Here is a 25985-nt window from a genome sequence, read left to right on the forward strand (position 1 = left end):
CAACAAATCAATGTGTGGTAAATCAACTCGTCGGAGGGAACTTCATGAACACACCTTATGCCGAAGCTTGTGAAATTATGGATGAGATGGAGGATACCTCATTGGCATGGCAACGTAGGGCTAATGTTCCGCAAGGTGACCCCAAATGTCATTCACCTACACAAGGACCTACATGATCTTGGGCAAGCTATCACAGTGTTAACAACCAAAATGAACCAATTGGCAAAAGCCCAGCTGCAACAAGTTCAAGGGCCGATATAAGTGAATGTGATGGAAGGCGTAAATATGATGATGAACAAGAGACGGCAAAAAGGTCAACAAGGGCAAAGCCGTCCGGAACAATTCATGCAAGATGATAGTGAGTATTACCAAGGTGATTCATATAATGAGCAAGAAGAATAAGTGCAATACGTCACCAATTATCAAGGTAAAAGAAACAATGTTCTAAATCAACAACAATGGAGATCACAAGGAAATTGGAACAACCAAGGCCACCAAGGCAATTGGAGTGGTGGAAACAACAATCAAGGCAATTGGGAAAATAACAATAATCAAGGCAATTGGGGTGGGAACAATCAAAGTAATTCGGGAGGTAATCAAGGAGGGTGGAATAACAACAACAACCGGGGGTCGGATTTTCAAAGGCCCATGATGTTCCAACAACCGAGAAATCCACCTCCCTATCTTTCTCAAGGGCCAAGCTCTTCTAATAATAAGATGGGACGGATTAAAAATATGTTCAAAGAAATGATGGAGAAAAATGCTGACTCCGATGCTCAATTAGCCTCCCACAACACTTCAATCCGCAATTTGGAGGTTCAACTTGGCCAAATCTCACAAGCATTAAACACTCATCCTAAGGGGGCACTACCAAGTGTTACGGTGGTGAACCCAAAGGGTGGGAATAATACAGGACATGCTATGGCCGTGACTACGAGAAGTGGAAAAGGTGGAGATGAAACCACCTCAAATCAAAGAAGAATTGTGGATGGTGATGTTGTGGTTCAAGAAGATGAAATTCCAAGCAATGTGGTTCAAGCTAATGACGAAGTGAGAATTGATATTGATGAAAATGTGGAGGAGACGCAAGAAGAAGTGAACCCATCTAGGGAGCATGTGACTGACATACCGGAACCGATAGTGCCGAAGGCTAAGGTGCCAATGCGAAGGCCTCCTCCTACATACCCTCAAAGGCTTGCAAAGCAAAATAGTCAGAACCAATTCAAAAAGTATATTGACATGATGAAGAGTTTGTCTATCAATGTACCATTGGTTGAGGCATTGGAACAAATGTCGGCTTATGCAAAGTTCATGAAGGACTTGGTCACCAAGAAGAGGTCAATGAATTGTGAAACAATCAAGATGACACATCAAGTGAGTGCTATTGCATACTCAATGGCTCCGAAATTGGAAGATCCGGGTGCGTTCACAATCCCCTGCACTATTAGGAGCGCCAACTTTGCCAAAGCTTTATGTGATTTGGGGGCAAGTATCAACTTGATGCCCTACTCCGTGTTCAAAACATTGGGAATTGGGCAACAAAGGCCCACATCTATGAGGTTGCAAATGCCGGATCAGACTAAGAAGAGGCCATTAGAAATTATTGATGATGTGTTAGTCCGAGTTGATAAGTTCATCCTTCTAGCAGACTTTGTGTTCCTTGATTCTGAGGTTAACTACAAGGGTCCTATTATCTTGGGTAGACCTTTCCTTGATACGTGGAAGGCTCTTGTTGATATGGAAGCTGGTGAGCTCACTTTTCGGGTGGGTGACGAAAAGGTGGTTTTCCATGAGTGCAAATCGATGAGGAAACCAAATAGCAACGAAGTATGTTCATTCGTGGATTCAGTCACCGAAGTTATTGTTGATGATGCTAGTGATGTGATGAATGTTGAGGATATCTTGGAAGTTGTGTTGCTCAATCATGATGATGATGAGATGGAAGACTTTGTGGTATGTGTCAGTGCTTTGCAAGGAAAGGGGTCATATACTTATGAACCCCGAAAATTGTCCTTAGATCTTGAGAACCGGAAGTCTACTCCAACAATGCCCTCAGTGAAGGAGCGTCCCACTTTGGAGTTAAAGCCTTTGCCTTCACATCTCAGGTATGAGTTTATTGGCCCTTTTTCCACTTAACCTGTTTATTCTTTCCTATCGTTTGACTAATGTACAAGTAGATTCTTCTTTGGCAGTGCTCCAAAAGAGGAAGAAAGCTATAGGTTAGACATTTGCGGATATTCGGGGTATAATCCCCGCCTTTTGCATGCACAAGATTATTTTGGAGGAGGAAGCCAAACCTTCCATGGAGCAGCAAAGAAGATTGAATGAAGCAATGCAAGAGGTAGTGAAGAAGGAGATCATAAAGTGGTTGGACGCCGAGGTTGTTTACCCCATTTACGATAGCTCATGGACTTCTCTGGTGCAATGTGTCCCAAAGAAAGAGGCATTTTATTTATGAGATACCTCTTTTATTACTTGTACTATGCTGTTATGTTGAGTTGTGGAATATTGGTGTTGGACCCGACCTTCATGTTACTTCATCACTATTTTCAACCTAAGGGTAGGTTTGGTACTTATTGAGTACATGGGGTCGCTTGTACTCATACTACACTTCTGCATCTTGCGTGCAGATATTGACTGTTGATGTTACTGTGTTTGATGGGAGCTGGATTGAAGATGTACCTACATCCCGGTTGTAGATGCCTCTTGTTCGTGGTAGCTTTAGATCTATAAAACTCTATTTATGTACTTTTCAAACAGACTATGTATTTGTTCCATTTCAGATTTGTAAACTCTATTCTTAAAAGCTCATGATTTGTACTACCAGTTCTTAGGGATTGTATTAGATTCAGATAATTTCTTTACTTATTTTCTTTATTGATTGTTATTGGAATTGGTTAGTGATTAACTGGCTTACCTAGCGGGTTGGGTTAGGTGCCATCATGACTAGTTGGATTTTGGGTCGTGACAAGGTGGTATCATAGCTCTAGGTTCATAGGTTCTATAAGTCATGAGCAAGTGTCTACTAGAGTCTTGCGGATCGGTATGATGATGTCCATACCTATCTTCGAGAGGCTACATGACATTTAGGACAAACTTCCTATCTTTCTTTCCTTATTGTGCGGCATTGATTCAGCTTCAAGCGTAACTCTTTGAATTCCTTCCACACATTCATACGCGCATGTGAGCGCTCGGTATCTGCTATGTGCCGACGGCTTGTGATTCCATGTTGAGGTACGAGATGTGATTTTGGCATGTTGATGATGGGCCAGTCTGGAGGACTTGAGGCCAGGTTTTGACGGTGGCTTGACCTCAGAGATTTTGATTATGTGGGCACGTGCTTTTGGACTTATACGTCCGGTAGTGTTCCTATGAGTGGAATTTGTGGCTTGATGAGCGATAGAATCATTATGTGGTGAGTATGATATGACTGCGAGATGCATTTAGATTGTTCGAATGTGACGAGAAGAGTTTACTTGAGATGTAGCAAGGACTATGGGGTGTTTGATTTCTGTCTTGATTTGGCGTATGGTCTCGAGTTATGGGTGTGTTGAGGGATCTCTCATGTTGTTTAGTTATGGAGTGAAGTAGATTCTCATGTCTTGTTGTCTATTTCAGAATCAAGAAGATTAAGTGATTGTGTAGTAGTCGTGATTGTGGAAGGGTATAGATAGAAGTCAGTTTGAGGCAGAGCAGGCGGGTGATAAGTAGGGGTTTTGACTCCTTATTTGCACTCTTTTACTTGCATTATATCTCAAAATTTCTTAAAGGTATTCCCGAAACCTAATGAAATATGCTTGCTTGAAGGATTGTTAGAATATGAGTTAAAGAAATGAAAATCAACTCAAGAAGGAGTAATATTGGAGAAGGACAAAAATAAGGCTTAAAGGGCACTTTGCGGACCGCACAATATTGAGTACGACTGTAGATGATGAAGAAAACCTATGACAAGAAATGACATGTAAAGTACAGAACGCACAATTCTGGTGCGACCGCAGAAGACAGAGATCAGAGAGTGCGGCCATACTCACAAATGTGAGAATTGATATTGATGAAAATATGGAGGAGATGCAAGAAGAAGTGAACCCATCTAGGGAGCACGTGACTGACATACCGGAACTGGTAGTGCCAAAGGCTAAGGCACCAATGCCATGGCCTCCTCCTACATATCCTCAAACGCTTGCAAAGCAAAATAGTGAGAACCAATTTAAAAAGTATATTGACATGATGAAGATTTTATCTATCAATGTACCATTGATTGAAGCACTAGAACAAATGTCGGGTTATGCAAAATTCATGAAGGACTTGGTCACCAAGAAGAGGTCGATGAATTGTGAAACTATCAAGATGACACATCAAGTGAGTGCTATTGGGCACTCAATGGCCCATAAATTGGAAGATCTGGGTGCATTCACAATCCCTTGCACTATTAGGAGCGCCGAATTTGCCAAAGCTTTATGTGATTTGGGGGCAAGTATCAACTTGATGCCCTACTTTGTGTTCAAAACTTTCGAAATTGGGTAACCAAGACCCACATCTATGAGGTTGCAAATGGTGGATCAGACTATGAAGAGGCCATTGGGAATTATTGATGATGTGTTAGTCCGAGTTGATAAGTTCATCCTTCCAGCGGACATTGTGATCCTTGATTGTGAGGTTGACTACAAAGTACCTATTATCTTGGGTAGACCTTTCCTTGCTACGGGGAAGGCTCTTGTTGATGTGGAAGCCGGTGAGCTCACTTTCCGGGCGGGTGACGAAATGGTGGTTTTCCATGTGTGCAAATCGATGAGGCAACCAAATGGCAACGAAGTATGTTCGTTCATGGATTTAGTGACCGAAGTAATTGTTGATAATGCTAGTGCTGTGATGAATGTTGAGGATACCTTGGAAGCTGTGTTGCTCAATCATGATGAAGATGAGAAGGAAGGCTTTGTGTAATGTGTCAATGCTTTTCAAGGATTGGGTTCATATATTTATGAACCCCAAAAATTGTCCTTAGATCTTGAGAACCGGAAGACTCCTCCAACAAAGCCCTCAATCGAGGAGCCTCCCACTTTGGAGTTAAATCCTTTGCCTTCACATCTCAGGTATGCGTTTCTTGGCCCTTGTTCCACTTTATCTGTTTCTCTTTCCTCTTGCTTGACTAACGTTCATGTAGATTCTACTTTAGCGGTGCTCCAAAAGAGGAAGAAAGCTATAGGTTGGATATTGGCGGATATTCGAGGTATAATCCCCGCCTTTTGCATGCACAAGATTATTTTGGAGGAGGATGCCAAACATTCTGTGGAGCGTCAAAGAAGATTGAATGAAGAAATGCAAGAGGTAGTGAAGAAGGAGATCATAAAGTGGTTGGATGTCGTGGTTGTTTACTCCATTTTTGATAGCTCATGGACTTTTCCGGTGCAATGTGTCCCGAAGAAAGGTGGCATGATTGTGATAACTAATGACAAGAATGAATTGATCCCCACAAGAACTGTCACCAGCTCAACAAATTCACTCAGAAAGATCATCTTTCGCTTCCATCTCTTGATCAAATGTTAGATAGGTTGGCCGGACCTGCTTTTTATTGCTTCCTGGATGGATACGCCGTCTATAATCCAATTTTTATTGCTCTCGAGGACCAAGAGAAGACCACTTTCACTTGTCCATATGGTACCTTTGCATTCTTGAGGATGCCATTTGGGTTATGTAATGCACCGGCGACTTTTCAACGATGTATGGTGGCTATTTTCACCGATATGGTGGAAGATAATCTTGAGGTCTTCATGAACGATTTCTCTGTCGTTGGGAATTCTTTTTATTAATGCTTGAACAAGTTGGACAACGTATTGGAAAGATGTGAGGACACTAACTTGGTTTTGAATTGGGAGAAATGTCACATCATGGTCGAGAAAAGCATTATCCTCGGTCACAAGATTTCAAAGCATGGTATTGAGGTTGATAAGGACAAAGTTGAAGTGATCTCCAAACTCCCCCTACATTCGTGAAGGGAGTGAGGAGCTTTTTTGGTCATGCGGGGTTCTATCGCCGATTTATCAAGGATTTTTCTAAGGTGGTGAACCCTTTGTGTAAAACTTTTGGAGAAGGGTGTCAAGTTCCATTTCAATGAATATTGCATGAAGGCATTCGAGTTGATTAAGTTCAGGTTGACTACTTCTCCTATTATTACCGCACCGCATTGGAGCTTGCCTTTTGAGCTCATGTGTGACGCAAGTGATGTGGCGGTTGGAGCGGTGTTTGGGAAATGTATCAACACATTTTTCCATCCGGTCTATTATGCAAACAAGACCATGAATGATGCCGAAGTCAACTACACAGTGACTGAAAAAGAGCTACTTGCTATTGTCTTTGCTATGGAGAAGTTTCACCCGTACTTGATGGGTACAAAGGTGATTGTTCACACCGACCATGCGGCGCTTCGGTATTTGATGAGCAAGAAGGATTCTAAGGCAAGGTTGATGCGGTGGGTGCTTCTATTCCAAGAGTTTGATCTACGAATTCAAGACCACAAGGGTAGTGAGAATCAAGTGGTGGACCACTTGTCCCGATTGCAGGAGGAGGGGAGGCCACATGATGGCCTTGAGATAAATGATTAATTTCACGACGAGCAACTCCTAGACATTTCTATGATCGGGTTGCCATGGTTTGCCGACTTTTCCAATTATCTTGTGAGTGGCATTATAACGAATGAGTTCTCTTCAAACCAAATGAAGAAACTCAAACGGGATTGCCTTGACTATTATTGGGTTGAGCTGTATCTTTCCGGATATGTACCGATGGTGTGATCCGACGATGTGTGCCGGAGGAATAACAAATGGGTATTTTTGAGGCTTGCCACTGTTCACCGTATGGTGATCACCATGGTGGAGCAAGAACGAGGGCAAATGTTTTGAATTGTAGATTCTATTGGCCTACTCTGTACAAGGATTCTAGTGAGCTTGTCAAGCGGTGTGATGAATGGCAAAACTCCTCTCACCACCATTTTGGAGATAGATATTTTCGATGTGTGGGGTATTGATTTTATGGGTCCGTTTGTTAGCTCATGTGGGAACACCTACAATCTAGTTGCGATGGATTATGTATCTAAATGGGTTGAGTTCATTGCTTTGCCTAACAATGAAGCAATGAGTGTGGTGGCATTCTTGAAAAAGAACATCTTTACGAGGTTTGGTACCCCGAGATCCATTATTAGTGATGGGGGTTCACATTTTTGCAACAAGGCTTTTGATACCTTACTCACAAAGTATGGTGTCACTCAGAAAGCATCAACCCCCTACCATCCTCAAGCAAGCGGATAAGTTGAAGTCTCCAACTAGTAGATAAAGAGTATTTTGTCAAAGATAGTCAATGCCAACCAGACGGATTGGTCAAGAAAACCTAATGGTCAAGAAAACCTGAACTTTAACTGATTCTTATTGTTATAATTGCAAACAATTGTTAGATCACGTGGTAGAGGAGATTCATCAAAAGGGAGGGCAGAACCCTCCCGAGGCCGAGGACGAAGCAAGAGTAACCTACCACTAGCCATCCAGAGAGTGATAAGCAAGAAAGCTATGGCCAACAGAGTCCCTGAATCATCAGACACCAGTGAGTATCTCCCGTCTAGGGAAGTTTACACTTGGTTGATGAATCATCTTCCGCTGCTAGTTCTTATAAAGGTTCGGAAGAGGGTAGCCATGATTTTTAGCCCTCTTCCTCAAATGCCCTGGCTGCACCAATCAATGTTGATGATGATGATGACATCCCTCAGATGACGGTAGAGGGGAAGACACTCAAGTGGGTGGTTTTGAGAGGACAAAGAAGAAGGAGATATGGGAGGATAGATTTGTGAGCTTGGCAGCCTTCAATATGTTCTGGGAATTGTGGCCCCAGAGATCGCTCACACTTGAGCGACAGTTCTTACTAAAGGATTTAGATATTCATAATCCAAATGTCCTTAGACAGTTCAACGAGCGCAAAGGGTGGAAGTGGCTCAACCAAAGTGTCTTAAATGAAAATGAACACTTGGTCAAAGAATTGTACGCAAACGTGGCTCACATCAAGAAGGGCACCAAGATAACCAAAGTGCGATATCTGAAAATCAAGTTCGATGCCTGCTACTTAAACAAGTATGTGAGGTTTGAAGAAGTGGAAGTTGTTCAGTATCTTGAGAAGCTAGCTATGGGTGATGCAGCTCACTCGTGGCTGGCTGAGATTTTGGCTGCTAGAGGACAACCACCCTCGTGGCTCACAGCAGGGGTTCCCATAGTCCGGGACACCCTAAACATTGAAGCTAGAGGGTGCCAGACTTTCATGTGCAGCTGTATTGACCCGTGCTTGAATGAGAACAACCTCCCACTTCCCTGAGCAGTCCCAGTGGCTTCGATTATGCCTGGGTACCCGATCAATGTGGGTGCTATAATGTCAACCAACATCATTTTGGTTGTCCATAAGGATGAGAGATCCTAGCCTTACCCGAACTTCCTCACAGAGTACTTCAATGATCAAAAGGTGGAGCCGAGACAGTATGATACTAAGTTAAAGGCCAAGAAGCCTTTCTCATGGTACTGCCTATAGGGTTCTAACAACCCAAAGTTCAAGGGTAAGGCAACTACCTCCGCTGGCCAGTCTGAGGAGCCAACAGTAGTAGGTAATAATTCAGGTGCTGAGCCTTCCACAGATGCTATGCCTTCCACGGCAGACAGACCTTACACCAGGACAACAGACATGCCACCACCTTCTTCTTCCAGACCATCGGCTCCATTATAAGTGCCAGCTTCATCTACTTATCCACTAACTGCGTTGCAAGTGTCCCAGACATTGGCGAGTCTCTACAACTGGATGCAGGCAGCTACTTCAAAGTTGTCTGACATATCCAGTATTGTTACAGCATAGTCTTCTGCCAAGGATGCATCACAGGTACCTCTATTAGTGGAGGAAACATTGAAGAAGATTCTGGACAACCAAAAGACCATTATGGAGACTCGGGTGGCACATGGGGATGTCATTGAGGAGTTGGGCAAGTAGGTCAAGAAAATGCGGAAGTCTCAAGCTTCGAAGAAGTCGGTGGATAAGTTGACAACAACAGTTACCAAGGTTGCATCTACCGGAGATCTAACACCGGATTTACTCCTGGAGACACCACCAGCAGTTCCAAAAGCACATGCAGCACCAGCTGTACCCGAGGCGGCAAAGGCAGCAACCGGCTAGTCTGAGGAGCCGGTTGTGACTACCCCACACCGCTGAGGAGATGATACAGATGCTTAGCAACCCTATTGTCCCTCATCCAGGTGCTGATGAGATAAAGCTAGAGGAGACTGAGGGTGCTGAGGATGCCATGCAGATTGAGACCACATAGGGAGTTCTCTTAACTCTCTACCCCTTCTTGTTCTTATTTTTGATAAGCATTGGGGACAATGCTCCTTTTTATTCGGGGGTTGGTCTATTTTGATTGATTTGACATTGACATTTGGTCTGTAACAACTCCTATACTATTTTTCTTTTATCTTTATTTTCTCTTTGGTTATGTATATACTCTTCCCCTTTCCTTGATGTTTATATTCATTTTCCCCTCGATTTGTATATTCATTTGCCTTACTTTCCGTAGTTTAGCTTCTTTAGTTTGTCTTTCTTAGTAGTATAACTTCTTATTTATTTCAGTAACTTCTTTTTGATTTGTTAGCTTCTTTTTTACGTTTGAGTGAACAATAAACCTTTGATTTTCTTAATGCCATGGTTCTTTCCAAAGGTGGATTTTGTGTGAACCGGGTGGCTCTTCCCAACGATATGTGGCGTGACAACCTTCTTAAGGGATTGAGTCCATTTTCTTTTATGTTTAGGCAAGAAGTAGTAGTAATGAATAAAAGGGTCTCTAACATACTTCACTTGGTACCAACACATTCACCCACGACCTTATGGTTAAAAATAAGTTGTTGGCAGAAATTAGCTCTAGTTGTGACGTTTTGACTCTTGTTTTGACTTAAGCAGTCATCGAGTGATTTAGTCGAGCCATTTGTGATTCGCAATCTCAACTAGGGTTATTGTGGGCCCTCAACTCCATTCTCTTTAGCAATCTAGCAGCGTGAGAGGTGAGGTATTAAATTGCAAGTCCAAGTACCCATGCTAATAGTCTAGAACTTGCCCCGAATGTTTTTCTAGGCGAAATTCTAAGTGTAGCTTGGCTTGAGAAATGATTGTAGGCTCTCCCATGTCCAATTTGAAATTTGAAATCTTCCATAGCCTACCAATGTGATATCCATAGTCAACCCATTTGAGCCTAAGCCATTTTTCTTTCAATAACCACGTTACAAGCTTTTATTCGTTTGGTAATGACCCTCTCTTGGCACCCGATCTTTCCTTAGTATTCTTGAGAAACAATTGGAAAAAACATAAGTTTAGGGGGGGGGAGACGAGGAGTTTGAAATTGATATAAAGGTACACAAAAGAGAAAGAAATGAAGAAAAGGGAAGACAAAGAAAAGAAAGAAAGAACAAAAAACAAATGCCAAAAAGAAAGTGAATAAAGTAAAAAGTTGAAGGGATTCAAAGAAAAGTAAGGATGAAAGGCATGGAGTAAATAGAAAAGGAGATAAATGAATGTCATGATCAAGAAAGAGTGACGTTACGTCTCTCTAGTTCCCTCGAGGAAAAAGAAATTGACTCATAGAGTCGACAAAGCATGAGCCAAAAAAGAGAAAATGGAGTGCTTAAGGAAAGATGACCCATTCTAGTCCATCAAGTCCTACCATGATCCAAAAAGCCTTCATTTCATCCCAAAAAGCCCACGTTATTTCAAGTTGAGTGAGCTTGCATTAGTGGTGATTTACATGAGGGGAAAGCGTATGGTACTTAAAGCCGTAGTTGTGACATTCTTTTGAGAGAGATGAACGAACATTTCACTATCCATGAATTGAGTGTTGCATTCTAAATTGAGATTTGCTAATGGAGAGTAAAGGAGGAGTTTGGGATCCACAATGACCTACATGAAAGAACGAGCTTCCTTGATGAATAAAGTCAACTCTTGATGCTCTAGTGTCACATTAGAACTATGGTACTCAAAAAGTCAAATCATTGCATTGTTGATAATTTATTCGCGTTGTGGGTAATTGTTGGTCCCAATTGATGTGTGATTGATTCACCTTAGGCCAGCTGAAATAGCCCTTTTTCTAGTGGCGGTGGGAATTACCTTAATTGCTTGAGGACAAGCAAAAGCTTAAGTTTGGGGGAGTTGATAAGTAGGAATTTTGACTGCTTATTTGCACTCTTTTACTTGCGTTTTAGCTCAAAATTGCTTAAAGGTATTCCCGAAATATAACGAAATATGCTTGCTTGCAGGAGTGTTAGAATATGAGCTAAGGAATTAAAAATCAACTCAAGAAGGAGTAATATTGGAGAAGGACAAAAACAAGGCTAAAAGGGCACTGTGCGAACTGCACAATATTGAGTGCCGCCACAGATAATGAAGAAAACCTCTGACAAGAAGTGACATGTAAAGTGCGGACTGCACAATTCTGGTGCGGCCATAGAAGATAAAGATCATAGAGATGGGATTTCAAATTCAAGAAAATATGCGGACTACACCATTTTTATGCGGCCGCATAATCAAGAGCATGGCCGCACTCATTTTTATGTGATCCGCAGATGTTTCACACAGCCAGAGCCTAAGATCAAGGAGTGTGGACCACACTATAATTGTGCAGCCGCAGAAGCAAGAGTGCGGCCGCACTCACAAATGTGCGGTCTGCAGTAGTTGAAGGAGTGCGGCCGCAATCCCGAATTGTGCGGCCGCAGAACTGAAACCTGTCAAGCCAAGTCTCGCTGTACAGACCGCACACATAATTATGCGGCCGCACAATCTCCACAGGGGCATTTTTGTCATATATTTTCATGTTAGTATAAATAGAGCTTTTTCTCATTTTAGGGTAAGTTTTGTTTTGGGAGAGCACCTGAGCCATTTTTCTTTATTGTTTTGAGTAATATTGTACTAGATTAGCTTCTAAATATTAGATTTTCTTTCCCTAATTAATTATTATGCATTCTATCTTAATTTCTTCTTGTATTTCTTCATTTTCTTCTTGTATTTCTTCATTTTTCGTGAGTAGCTAAATTTCTAGCTAGGGTTGTCGCCCAACCCTAGTGTGGGTACTTAATGGGTATTTGATTTAGGACTTGTTTGTGATTGGGTTAGTGATATGTAGCCTAGTTCTTGCTTGAATTTAAGCATTAATGGTTGCAAACATTGATTCATTCCTAATTGACTTAGTCTCTACTTGAGAAAGAGAAACTGAGTCTAGGAAAACTTGGCTAACAAGAAATTGGGTGAACCCAAGAAATTGATAGACCTAATTAAAGGGTTGAATCTAGAGATAGTAAGACCCGACTTGAGTATTTATCACTTGTTTTGTGCAATACCCATTTGGACTTGAGAAAGCGAAATTGGGCAAAACCACTCAAACTACCGAGAGGTATAGAGTGGGTAATTGCGTGTGATTACTATATTACAACCCCGATCAATCAGGCTTGTCTTAGAGTTTTCAACCCATTAGGTAACCACCTAGGTGGAAGGCACGATCCTAGATCTTTTATCATTTGAAAAACAACAGAAACCAAAAATATTGTCTCCTAGTTTTATAATTGCAATCAATAGTTTAAAGTAGAAGTAGAAATAACAAACAAGAATGTGGAAGTGTAATCTAAGGCATATTGTACAATTACACTAAATATATACTTAGTCCCAATCCTAACTCTCTGAGGATTCGACCCCGACTTGCGTTGGGTTTTATTATTACTTCGACCGCCTCACTACCGATATTTGTGGTGTGAGTTTGGGCGACATCGGCGGGTTATCTCCTGCGAGGTGTCCTGAGGTTGTATGGTCCTTATGATGTTTTGTAGAGAGTTCTTTTTACCAGTGAATGCTATATGTTGAAATTTGAGTTTTGATCGCTTGTGGGAGTTAGCTTGACTATTACAAGGGTGAATGCGAGTTTTGCAGACGATTTGAGGTATTATATAGTTTGTGTTACATGGGCTTGTGAAGGATTTAGTTGCATTTCAGTGTGGGATTCTGGCAGTAATAGAGTATGGGTATCATGATTTTATTAACTGTTTTGTTCTATGGCTTTGAGCCAAGTGGGGGAGTCTGCTATCGACGAGTTATTTGCATAGTTTTATGTCATATTGGTTTCTGTTCGGGGTATACCGGTGAATCAGTTATGACTTGCAGAGGTCGAGATCGAGGATGACTCGAGTAAAGGAATTTTTGGATACAGGTTGTATTATGCTCTATGGGTATATGGGATTCATAAAATAATTAAGTAGTTATTCGCGAAGGATGTAGGGTACATAGAGTAGGAATTTGCTCGATTGCTTAGGAGTGTGGACTACTCCCTTGGGTGTTGGTATACTAATGGGGCATAGGTCGTTCGGTCCGTTTGGTCGGTTCAATTTAGATTTTAGTAGAGTGGATGACTCTCGAGAATGGTTCTAATGGATTCAAGAATTATATGTAGAAATTGAGAATTTCAGATTGGTATATGGCTAGGATCTGATATTGCATGGGATGGTGTCGAGACTTGTGGCTTTTTTATATCATTGTGGATTATGCATTTTAGTATCAAGAAGGTGAAGAAAACAGTTTTAGGTTCACATAAGGTCTCTTTAGAGTGGGTATCTCGGTTGTGGTGCTTTGGGGTGCTTAAGAGGGAAGTCAGCGGCTTATGGGCCTTAAGGCGTGGTGGTTTTATACTAGGGCCTATTGTGTGGTAAATTTTGGTTAAGGATCGTGGTGCTCCAACAAGGAGAAGTATCAATTTGAAGGCAATTTGGAAGGGACTTGGAGAAATAGGACAGCGTGGTACTAGTTGGGTATGATCGGTTCTTTGGGTACTTATGACGTGGCTAGTCTCTACAGGTGTTTCGTGGCAATGCTCTTGGGTCTTGGTAAACTGCGTGGCTGGGTTGAGTTAGAGAGATTCGGTTCAGATAGCTTGGTTATGTGCAAATTGGTTTCGAAGAGTTCTCAATTGTTTTTACCAAGGTTCGAGGGGTATATTTCCTGCTGGCGTGAGGAGCATGTGGTGTATAGTGAATTTCTCCTGGATGAAATCAAATGAAAGGTCCTTGGCTAATTGAGTATGTAGTTGCTTGTGACTCGGAGCGGACTATGAAGTTCTCGTAATTTTCATATGATGGCATGGTATATGTGGTGTGTTGTGTGGGATTGAGATTTACTTGACCGGGATCATAGTTCTGTTTGGAAGCATGGACGGTTTCAGATGACTATATGGCACGGAATAATTTTAGAAGTATTCCTCGTGGGATGATCGTGTATGAGAGATGTGTTAGACATTCAGGCGGTGGAGATGGAATACGATATGGTGATTCATGTGTTTTATGGATTTGGAGGCTGGGAGTTCTCAGGAGAAGATTGTTTCATGGTTGTGGACTGTGAAGTTGTGGCCGAAGCTAGCCAGATGATAGTATGTGTTATGATTCAGTCATTGTGGACTTTCGGAGGGTTATTTATCTATCTGTGGGTGACTAGAGCTGATTTGGGAGTCCATTTGTAGGTCAAATAAGGATGTGTATTCTACACCGAGCCGGATTGGTTGGCTCCATACTGCTACTGTTGAGGGATGTGCCATTCGATTGTTGTTAAGATTATCCGTGTTCTGAAATGATCTGTGAGTTACTCTTCTATGCTATGAGGAGTTGTGATTCGTTGGTTGTATGCACACACGGTGCAGTTCTATTGGGGCCTTATGGCGGAATTTGCGCGAGATGGGTATTTGGGTGATGCATGATTGATTGCGCATTGGTTATGTTCTTTCGGGTTTGTGTGGCATTGTTTCATTTGTTTCTCCATGGTTATGGTAGTGCACTTTGAGTACTTGATGTCGGATTGCGCGTGGTTATTGATTTTGAGCGCGGTGACTGAGGTATTTCATATGGATCAGTGTTTGGATAGGGTAATGCATTGCAGCAGAGTTATGTTGAGATATGATCCCTTGTGTTACATTTGTGTGTTATGGTTCTACGGTGTGTGATAGGCTCTTAGCATTGCGTTGGGGTGGTAACCGTTGAGCTTGCGGGACGGTTCTCTTGTCTGGGTCATTTTTCTATGATTGAGTACATTTGGAATGTTGCTTATTAGTGCACGGCTTGCACGAGTTGTGGCTTTAGATAGTATTGGTGTGGCATGTCAGTAAAGTACCTGGTATTTGATAAGATGAAGTTGCCAGACCTAGAATGGATACTATAGGAATTGATTACAGCACGGTTGGAAAGATAATATCGAAAGTCGGCTTAGAAATTTGGTATAGTTCTTGTCAGAGGAGACAGAGTACCATGACTTGTTGATATGATGAATGGATATGAGTTCTGCATGTTTCTTCCATCATTGGCAGTGTAAGAGGGTTTTTTTTGAATAGAGTCTTGTTTGATATGGGGTTTATTACCGGCATTCGGTTGTTTTAAGCAGCTATTGTGATTAGAAATCATTGCCTCGAGCATTTGAGTTATGTGGTATTTGAGTTTTGAGTATATGAGTTACGGTTAAGGCTTTTGGTACAGCTTGTTAAGACTTATACAATATGTAGGTTGCAAGATTCATATCTTATAAGAAATTGTAGATGTTGGAAATTGGATTCGAAGGCTTGTGGGCTAGGTTAAATTGAGAAATTTATATTATGTTGTGTTGTCGGGCATGTATATTATAGGGTGACCCGGGTATGTGCATGGTAAGGTTACACGACAGTTTGATGGCTTTGAGAACAACTCTGGACACGTTCAAGGACGGACGTATGTTTCATTGGGGAAGGATGTAACGACCTGACCGGTCATTTTGAGCATTTGCACTTCGCTCGGTAGTTTACAGGCATGAGTAGCTCCGTATCATATATTATGACTTACGTGAATCGTCGGTTTTAATTTTTAGGTTATTCGGTAGTGATTTGAAAGAATGATTCTCAACTAGGGAGCTTTAAATTTGAAAGAGTTGACCAAGTTTGACTTTTTAGCATTTGACCTCGGATTGGAATTTTAATGGTTCTGGTAGGTTCGTTGGGTGATTTTGGACTTAGGAGCGCGTCCAAATTGTGATTTGGAGGTCCGTAGTGGAATTTGGCTTAAAATGGCGAAAGTTGAAATTTTGGAAAGTTTGACCGGGAGTGGACTTTTTGATATCAGATTCGGATTGTGATTCCGGGAATTGGAATATCTTCGTTATGTTGTTTGGGACTTGTGCGCAAAATTTGAAGTCATTCCGGATTGATTTGCTATGTTTCGGCACGAGTTATTGAATTTGAAAGTTCAAAGTCCATAGATTTTGATTAGATGTGCGATTCGTCATTTCGATGTTGATATGCGTGATTTGAGGCCTCGAGTAGGTCCGTGTTATGTTATTGGACTTGTTGGTATATTCGGATGGGGTCCCGAGTGGCCCGGATGAGTTTTGGACAAGGTTCAGATCATTTTCACTTCATGTGCAAAGCTGAAGGCTGCTGGTTCTGGTATAATCGCACTTGCGGTTTGTTTACACAGGTGCGATGGCCGCAGAAGCGACAAAGTCATCGCAGATGCGAGAATAGTGATGGGCGAGGAAGACCGCAAAAGTGGAGATTTGGGCGCATATGCGATGCTGCAGGTACGGCAGCTCGAGCGCATGTGCGGAGTTGGAGAGTGTCAGCAGAGGTCGCAGGTGCGATGGGATTTCCGCACCTACGATGGTACAGATGCGGGCAGGGAGTCACAGAAGAAGAAATGGTGAGGAAGCTGGGCAGCGCAACTACGAAGTGTTTATGCAAAAGCGGTGGTCGCAGGTGCGACGAAATCTCTGCAAATGCGGATGTGCTGGGCAGAATGTTATATACAAGGGTTCGCAATTTTGTCTTCATTTTTACATTTTCAAGCTCGGATTGAGTCACATTTTGGAGTAATATTTACCATATGAATTGGGGTAAGTGTTCTCTACTCGGTTTTGGTTATATTCCATGAATCTATCTTCGATTTTAGCTTCTGGTTGATGAATTTTAAAGAGGAAATTGGGGGTTTTGGCCTAAAGTTTCATAATATGAATTTTTGAGTTTTGAACATCGATTTGGAGTCGGAATTCAGTGAAACTAGTATGGTTGGACTCATAATTGAATGGGTTGTCGGATTTTGTGAGTTTTATAGGGTTTTGAGGCGCGGGCCCGGGTGTGAGTTTTGGCCGGTTTTGGGTTTTGATTGAGGAATCAATCTTTATCATTTGGAATTGTTTCCTTGGGCTGTATTTGATGTATTTGAGTTGCTTTTGGCTAGTGTTGAGCCGTTCGGAGTTCGCTACATGCGTGATGGCATCCTTGGAGCATCGCTTGGCTTACTCGGTATTTGGTATTGGCTTGTTCGAGGTAAGTAACTCTTCTAATCTTAGTGTTGAGGGTATGAAACCCCGTAATACGTGTTATGTGATTGGTATTGAGGTGACGCACATGCTAGGTGACAGGCGTGTGGGCGTGCAGCATGTGAATTGGGACTCTATTGTTTCTATGGCACTGTATAGTTGTCCTATTTTGTTGATATCCGTGTTTTCACCGCGTGATAAAGTAATTGAGTTGTCAATCAAGCTAGATATCATGTTTAGGCATTATGCCGATACTGTTTGGACCCAAAGTGGTCGTTTCTTACTGTCATCTCACTGATTTTATTGATATTTCGTACTCAGTCATATTTATGCATTCATATCATATCTCAGTCTTAGTTGTTATTTATTGATACATCATATCATTGTTGTCGGGCTAGTTTCATGACATTGTGAGCCTGTGAGTGAGACTGGAGAGATTGATGACTGAGTGAGGCCGGGGGCCTGTTGTGATGATATTGATACTATAGCACATAAGTTGTCCGTGCAGCACGTGACTTGTACGTGCGAATCCACATACTGATACTATATCATGTGAGTTGTCCGTGCGGATCCAGATATTGATATTATGGCACGTGAGTTGTCCGTACAGCACATGAGTTATCCATGCGGATTATAGCGCCTCGGTTGTAGGAGCCCCTCCGGAGTCTGCACACCCCCAGTGAGCGCAGTCGACTATATATACGTGGATCGGGCTGCACGCCATAACGGGTATTGTACAACATTGAGTGATTGAGTGTGCGAAGTATTGAGCATACTGAGAGAGGATGCGAGACAGTGAGATTGAGTACTCTGAGAGTGTGAGTACATGATTTATCTCTGAGATACATGGCATTGCCATGCACACATGACATACATGCATATAGATGCATTTTCTTTTCTCATGCTGTACAGTATCACATCATTCATGACTTTTTACACACATTGATATATGGGCATAGAGAGGTATTTCATACTTGCTATCTGGAAAGAAAATGAAATATTTTATTTATTGTGGTAAGGATATTTGGAAAAATTACAGTTTTCAAACTTACTCGTATTTTTGGCATTTCCGGTAAAAGATTTGGGTTTCACTAAGATACTTGAAAAGCGTGACTATTTTTTGAAACTGTGAACAAACTGAGAATTCTATTTCTGAGATACCTCTTTTATTACCTGTACTATGCTGTTATGTTGAGTTGTGGTTTATTAGTATTGGACCCGACCTTCGTGTTAGCTCGTCACTACTTTCAACCTAAGTGTGGGTTTATTACTTATTGAGTACATGGGGTCGGTTGTACTCATACTACACTTCTGCACCTTGCGTGCAGATATGGACTGCTGATGTTGCTGTGTTCGATGGGAGCTGGATTGAAGATGTACCTGCGTCCCGGTTGTAGCTTCCTCTTGTTCCTGGTAGCTTTAGATCTATAAAACTCTGTTTATGTACTTTTCAAACAGACTATGTATTTGTTCCATTTCAGCTGTGTAAACTCTATTCTTAGAAGCTCATGATTTGTACTACCAGTTCTTGGAATTGTATTAGATTCATATCATTTCTTTACTTATTTGCTTTATTGATTGTTATTGGAATTGGTTAGTGGTTAACTGGCTTACCTAGCGAGTTGGGTTATGTGCCATCACGACTAGTTGGATTTTGGGTCATGACAAATATGAATAGATTTGAGTTGTTCGGAGGATTAATTCAAGAAAGACGACTATTTTGGAATATCGGCATAACTTCAAAAAGGTAAGTATCTTGCCTAACCTTGAGTGGGGGGAAATTACCCCTTAGGTATTGAGTCTTTTGTGTAAATAGTGTGATATAAAGCCGTGTACTCAAGGTGACGAGTACGTACTTGATTTATATGTGAAAATTATATCGGTTGAAATTCGCAAACGCCCTTATGTATTAAATTGGATAATTGTTGGAACTTAGTAAATTCTTGAATTGTCATGCCCCATTTCTTGTTTGTCGAATTTGTATTTTATATGATAATTTGGTGTTATTGTCACTTGGGCTTTTATGTGAATTCCATGTGTTGTGAATTTGATAATTTTCTTGGAATTAAATTCAATATGGAATCCTTATCTGCAAATGATTATTAAATAAGTTTAAAACAAGGCATTAATTTATATTTATTAAAAATTTAGATTAATAAAGGTGTTGTCCTAAGCTGAGTTACTTTTCCATCTCTGTTGTTGTTTTGAGGTTTTATATACGTTGTATGGAGCCTTGGGCTATTTTTTGAGAAATTTATTGATTTTCTATATCATTGGACTTGGTTGTGGGCATTGGGCAAATTGTAATATGAATTGATTGTGTTGTGTTGTCATGATAATAGTTCGTGTAAATTGTTGTGTGATTTGAGTTATTATTATGAGGATATAAGGGTGGCATTCAACTGTTGATATTATGTGGGTATAAGGGTGGCATTTCACTGTGGTTATGTATGTTGGGATATTGTCTGAGTGGAGTGATAAGGGTGGTTATTATACGGAGTGATAAGCGTGGCTATTGATATTTTCAGGGCGAAGGGATAAGGGCGGCTATTATAGGAGTGATACGGGTGGCTATTGTCGAGGGTGATGTGTGATGGTGTGGGATTATTGTGTTGATAATTTTTATGTGATGATGTGGGGTTATTGTGTTGGTAATTTTTATGTGATGTTGTGATTTTCCTTGTGTTTATTCTTATATCTTGTGCAACTTGTCTTGTTATTTCGGTAAACTTGAGAATAGATTAATCTATGTCGAAATCGTGAGCCTGTGGCTATTGCCGGGTAGATTATGTTATATGGGTCGGGTTGCACGCTGCAACAGATATAAAATGTGAGCACGAGGTGCCGGGGAAGATATGAAGATTTTTATTATTGGCACGTGAGTTGTCCATACGGTTTTAATAGAAATATGAGCACGAGGTGCCGTGAAAATATGAAAATGGGCTGGGACCCGTGTTACGGAAATATGAAAATGGGCTGGGATCCGTGTTATGAAAATATAAAAGTGGGATGAGACCCGTATTTATGATTATGAAATGCGGTGTCACAGAGTGACTTTTATTTAAAAGAAATATCTTCGGAAGATGTTTATTCGAAAGAATTATATGTGAAAGATTTATATTTGAAGGACTTGTTTAATTGGTTGTACTTGTATTCCTTATTCGTTTGAGTAATAATTATGGTGTTCTTGTTGCCTTACTGTTTATATCACTGGTTGATTTTTGTTGCTATCACTGCTAGTTGTTTTTCAGTATTATTTTATACTGCTATATTGCACAGGTTATTTGACTAGTGAGTGTCTTGACTGTACCTCATCACTACTCCACCGAGGTTAGTCTTGATACTTACTGGGTACCGACTGTGGTGTACTCATACTACACTTCTGCATATTTTTGTGCAGAGCAAGGTATTCGAGATATCGGATTCGGACAAAGATTAGAGTGTGATCGCAAGGATTCAAGGTAGTATTGTTTTGTCGTCGCAGTCCCTTGGAGTCTTTGCATTTTTATTGTAGTGTCCACTCTTATTCGAACAATATTGTATATTTGATCCTGGGGATCACTGCACGTACTCAGTTAGAGTTTGTGACTCACTATTACCAGTCTTGGGAGGTTATTTATATTTGTTTCCGCTTTTGGTTTCGACACTTGTATTAATTTGTATGTTCTAAAAAATGGCTTAAATTGTTATTATAATCACCTTACCTAGTTTTAGAGATTAAGTGCCATCACAATGCCTGTGGTTTGGGTCGTGACAGAAAAATACCACAAGGGCGACTTCAGCACCACATAGTGTACAAAGTTTACTAGCCTTCTTGAAGAGACCAGCACGACGCTTAGAGAAAGTCACTTGCAAATTACTCTCGTTCTGCATCTTCACCATATCAACCTTTTGGCGACCCTTACTCCTTTTTGCCATGGCTAATTAAACAATCGAGATTTGAGAAACAAAGAAATTGGTGATTTTGTGTCTCAACACCAAGAGCTTTATGTAAGAAACTGTTATTTTTCATTCTCATTGTAATTGTTTTAGGTAAATGAATTCAAATAACTTGGGAGTCTAGAAACATATGTTGTTTCTTTTTTTGAAGGATTTGAACCAAACCCATTTTGCCTCCATTCTTTGTTTCTTTGTCTCGCTAGCGCCAGTTTTTAATGATCATAATTAGACAATAAATATTTTCTTACTTTGAGTATTGTAGTTGGCCACCATTTTATTTGAGAACAAGTTGAAAAATAATATTAAAAAGAAAATACTAAATAATCTGTATAACCTTTTGTTTTGATACGATGTTGTTTAACTAGGCTATTCTATTGTTTTAGGAAAATGAAATCAAATAACTTGGGCGTGCAAAAATTTATCTTTTTTCTTTTTAAAAGGACTTGAACCAAACCCATTTGGCCTTCATTCATTGTTTCTGTCTCGACAGCACTAGTCCTTAATGATCATAATTAGACAATACATATTTTTTCTTAATTAGAATTATGTTATTGGATTGCACTTGACCACCATTTTATTTGAGTAACAAGTTAAAAAATAGTTTCAGAAAAGAAAATATTAAATAATCAATATAACCTTTTATTTTGCTAATATGTTACTGTTTACCCTAAAATTTCGAGTAACAATTAAACTTATTTAGTGGTTTCAAGGATACATGATTTAATCCAATACTAATTGATAAACAAAGAATTAGATAGATAATCTGAATAGTAAAATTAATCGAACCAATGTTCTGGCAGTGCTTTCGACTTCGATTCGAGATGGTCTTGAGGTTAGGTAACAAGAATGATAAAGAACAGAAAATAAACAGTGATGAGCAGTAATAGATAGTAAGTGAAACAAAAACAGCAGTGTATGTGTATATGTTTATCAGTGAATCAATCCCCCTTACAAATGAATGGGGTCCCTCTTTTTATAGTAGAGGAATTCTAAATAAGGTACAATTCTAATAACGGAAACAAATTCTATGATTGGCATCAATAACCGCTTGATTCGATCTTTTCCGGGATTTCCGCCGAGATCTTCAGTCGGTTGCTAATATCTCACCATTCCGTTATTATGCCTTACTCGAAGTCGGTCATACTCGGTCTCGATCTTCAGCGAGCACTTCGATCTTCATGTTTCATACTCTACCATTAAGCTCGAGCCTGATCTATTACGAGTTTACTCTCGAGGCAGCTCCTTGTGCCTATGAAATTGGACATGCCCAATTTCGACCGTACATAGATAGTCCCGGAGTTTCTTGCAATAAAATGATAAGAAATGGTTTGAACCTTGATTTTCCGAAACCTCGATCATGACATCGTCCTAATGATGTAAGTGACGGATGTGATCGAAACGTCTCGTCGGTTCAGTTCCCCAAATCATTAATGCCTGTCAGTTAGCGGTCGGCCACTTGTGCCACCGAACCGTCGTCGTGAGCCTATAAATACCCTCTCCTTCATTGAATCAAACTTTACTTTTTCTCACTCTTTTCGTGTCCTCCTTTTCGCCATCTTTAGAGCCACCTTCGTTAGCACCGAAACCACTAGTTTTTCATCTTCCTTCGCTCTTCTTTACTTATACAAATGGCAAAAACCTCAAAGACCGTACCGCAGAAGGAGAAAACTTCTTGCTCCTATTCCCGGCCGTCCGGCAGCAAGGCGCCGGTGGAACAACTTCCCTACGAGTATGTTCCCGGCCCGTGTACTCTAAAATCCGACTTCAAAGTCGAAAACCCTTCATCGATCCCGAGCCGATGTGAGCATGTGTCGATGTACATGTGCTCGATAACAAAGAGCCATCTCAAGGCCGTGAAGAGGGACTGGAACTGGGGTCCCGAGGTCGTGGTGCAAATTCCTGCTACCGAAGAGAGCATTAATACTTATGTGGAGGGGTTCCTAAGTGTTTACACTTACCCTTTCACATTGGGTCCCCTCGACCCAGTGATTATTGATCTCTGTAAGAGATATCAGGTCAACCTCGGCCAAATCCACCCCTCTCTATGGCGCATAGTAATCATGTTGCGCTTCTTCTCTAGCAAGGCCGAGGGGCTAGAGTTTACTCTAAATCACCTCATGCGGTTGTACCTGCCTCGAATCAATTGAGGAATAATCAGGCTCCAACGCCGGGCAATGAAGGCCTTATTCTCGAGCATCAACGAGGACAAGGATCGAGGTTGGATGAGCCGTTTTATACGGGTGAGGACCCGTGACATTATCCCGGAAGAGAAGATGTCATTCCTTAAGGAGTGAAACTTCGACCGTAAGTGATGTTTTAAACTTTGTTCTTCGTACCTTCTTTGACTTCGCCTGATATCCCCTTTCGACATGTAACTATTCCTTGGATGCCTCAAGCGGTACCTGACCTCGAAGATTGGGTTCAGAAATTAGCCTCAACTTCCATTTATGCCGAACGCGCATGGCGTGATTTGGCAAGGGGCAGATAGGAGGCCATGAACCACGGTAAGGATCTCCTTTTTCACGTTCTGAAACACTTTTTATACTTCATTAGTCACTAATTTTCTTTCATGCAGGCCTGACCAAGGATGCCATTTTGAGGCCTTCAAATGGCGAGGAAGAAACCAATTCCCCGGTTCCTAAGCCGGGGGAAGACTAGAAGAGGAAAATTGCCTCGCAGTCTGAGGACCCCAAGCCCAAACCTCGAAGGGTGATGAGGAAAGTAATCACTGTCATGATGGACTCGATCCAATAACTGAGAAACGAAGAAGAGGAAGAAGAGGAAAATGCCTCGGCACTGACGGTACGACCTAGGAAAGTCGTCGAGGTCACAAAACCTTTTGAGCCGACTGCGGCTGCTAAAATCAAGCCTCGTGTCGAGGAGGCTTCCAAAAAGAAATCAGGTGAGGATCCTGAATTACCAGAGGTCGAGATTGTTTCTCGGCCATCCGCAACTACACCGGACAGGGCCGGTTCTGAGACTCCGAAGATTGATCAGGGCAAGCAACTTGCTCGGGACCATGAGAGCAGGTCACTTTCCTTCTCTTCCGACTTTTTCTAAGGAGGCACTAAGGGAAGCTCGACAGTTGAAGACCCCTAATATAGGCGGAGGCTCTAGTGTAAGGGATCCCTTTCGGGATTACTTTACTGGAGTCGATGATGCCTCTGCTATCAGTGACGCTTCTATTCTTTTAGAAGAGGCCCAACGCCTCTTATCTCGAGTAAGAATCAATTTAATGCACTTCTTTTCTTTACTCTTTTGTTTTCTCTAAATCTGACTTGTATTTTCCTTTTTTGTATAGGCCTTTGCCAAGTTTCGAGCTGACCTCAGCCAGTGTGAAACCGAGCTCAAAAAGGTCTCGGAGGAGAGGAACGCTCTGAAGCTTCTTTGCGGCCTAAAAGATGAAACTATAAAGGACCTTCAAGCAGATTTGGCCAAGGCTCGTGAGAAAGAGACCGAGCTAGATAAGCAGGTAAGCATCCTTTTGATAAAGTATGGACTCGACCCAACTGTGGAGGCTAATACTTCATTATCTCAGCTGCAGCATAAGGTTGAAAGGATTGAGCTGCTTCGGGGAGAAGTCGATCAGGTCAAGGTCGATTGTGGATGGACGGAGAATATGGACCGCCTGGATGCGGAAAAAGAAACTACCTTGGCCAAAGTGTCATCGGCCAAGGTTCAACTTCGGGGCATCAAAGAGAAAAGTTCGTCCCAAGCCAAGAGAATCGAGGAGCTTGAAGCCGGGCTTGCTGAGGCGAAGGCAGAGATCGAGAAGACAAAGGTCATGGAAGACAAGTCCATTGCCATGTACCAGGCCAATTCCGAGGCTGCTCAAATGCAGCTAAGGGAGTCTTCTGACCAGATCAATGGATCATTGACTCAGCAAAGTGTCAATCTCGGAGCGAAACCCTCGAGGAAATCCATACTCGAGGTTTTGACCTCTCCGAGGAGATAGCCCGAGCAAAGGTGCTTGAAGCTGAAGCCAAGCAGATTGCCTCCTTCGATGATGAAGACAATGATGAAGAAGGCAGTCGAGGCGGATCCGATGGGGGGCCTTAAGGAGAAGTTTCTCCCAGAGAAGAGGTCGAAATCGGCCGTAGTTAGGACATAGTTTCTATTTTTGTAAGATTTTAATCGGTCTCTTATACATAACCAACATATAATAGAAATACTTCTTTTGAATGTCTTCTCAGTTTTATGTTCAAACGTGTTTTGTGCTTTTGCCTTGTGAATATTTTGTTGTTGCAGCCTCTGTAATCGAGTGAACACTAATTCGAACTTAGAACAAACCCTTAGGTTTTTTTAGACATGCAAGGGAGAGTCCCCGAGCTTAATATTATGTTCGAGATTTCAGATGGCTTGATCGATGCCATGACTACACTGTTTTTATAACTAAATTCGAGTATGTTTCAAACTTAGAATTGAACAAACCCTTAGGTTTTTTTATCAAATAATGGCTAATTTCCGAACTTATAGTAACATACCCCTTAAGGTTATATGGTGGATCCTTGAGCTAAATTCAAGTCAACTTTATTTGAACTCGGAATAGTGGACCACTTAGGTCCGCGTTGAGTGAGAACAAAGCCTCGAACTCTAAATGTATTGGCCCTTAGGCCCTTTTAGGTTTGGCCCATATGGCCTCTAAAAGATGGCAATTATTTCCCCCTTTCGGCTTAAAAGAC

The 25985-nt window shown here is 41.4% G+C and overlaps 3 protein-coding genes across 3 annotated transcripts; all 3 read left to right on the top strand.

Annotated features, from left to right (window-relative positions):
• Positions 1-921: 921 nt before the first annotated feature.
• On the top strand, positions 922-2136 carry LOC138906670 (uncharacterized). The gene has a single exon (XM_070196057.1). It carries the CDS (start codon positions 922-924, stop codon positions 2134-2136), a length of 1215 nt encoding a protein of 404 aa, XP_070052158.1.
• A 1923-nt stretch (positions 2137-4059) lies between these two features.
• Positions 4060-6599, top strand: LOC138906671 (uncharacterized). The gene is made up of 5 exons (XM_070196061.1): positions 4060-4520; positions 4689-4937; positions 5091-5425; positions 5545-5762; positions 6090-6599. Exons 1-5 carry the CDS (start codon positions 4060-4062, stop codon positions 6597-6599), a joined length of 1773 nt encoding a protein of 590 aa, XP_070052162.1.
• A 17723-nt stretch (positions 6600-24322) lies between these two features.
• Positions 24323-25258, top strand: LOC138906672 (kinesin-like protein KIN-14N). Its single transcript, XM_070196062.1, has 2 exons — positions 24323-24523; positions 24605-25258. The coding sequence occupies exons 1-2, from the start codon at positions 24323-24325 to the stop codon at positions 25256-25258; spliced, it is 855 nt and encodes a 284-aa protein (XP_070052163.1).
• Positions 25259-25985: the final 727 nt, after the last annotated feature.

The sequence above is a fragment of the Nicotiana tomentosiformis genome, chromosome 1, assembly GCF_000390325.3.
Source record: "Nicotiana tomentosiformis chromosome 1, ASM39032v3, whole genome shotgun sequence".
Lineage (NCBI taxonomy): Eukaryota > Viridiplantae > Streptophyta > Magnoliopsida > Solanales > Solanaceae > Nicotiana > Nicotiana tomentosiformis.

Excerpts from the sequence above, each read along its gene's own strand:
- LOC138906671 (XM_070196061.1), top strand. The coding sequence starts at position 4,060 with ATGGAGGAGATGCAAGAAGAAGTGAACCCATCTAGGGAGCACGTGACT. Across the intron at positions 4,521-4,688 it reads TTCAAAACTTTCGAAATTGG|ACCTTTCCTTGCTACGGGGA; the intron begins GTAACCAAGACC and ends TATCTTGGGTAG. Across the intron at positions 5,763-6,089 it reads TGGTGGAAGATAATCTTGAG|GGTGTCAAGTTCCATTTCAA; the intron begins GTCTTCATGAAC and ends CTTTTGGAGAAG.
- LOC138906670 (XM_070196057.1), top strand. The coding sequence starts at position 922 with ATGGCCGTGACTACGAGAAGTGGAAAAGGTGGAGATGAAACCACCTCA.
- LOC138906672 (XM_070196062.1), top strand. The coding sequence starts at position 24,323 with ATGAGAGCAGGTCACTTTCCTTCTCTTCCGACTTTTTCTAAGGAGGCA. Across the intron at positions 24,524-24,604 it reads CCCAACGCCTCTTATCTCGA|GCCTTTGCCAAGTTTCGAGC; the intron begins GTAAGAATCAAT and ends TTTTTTGTATAG.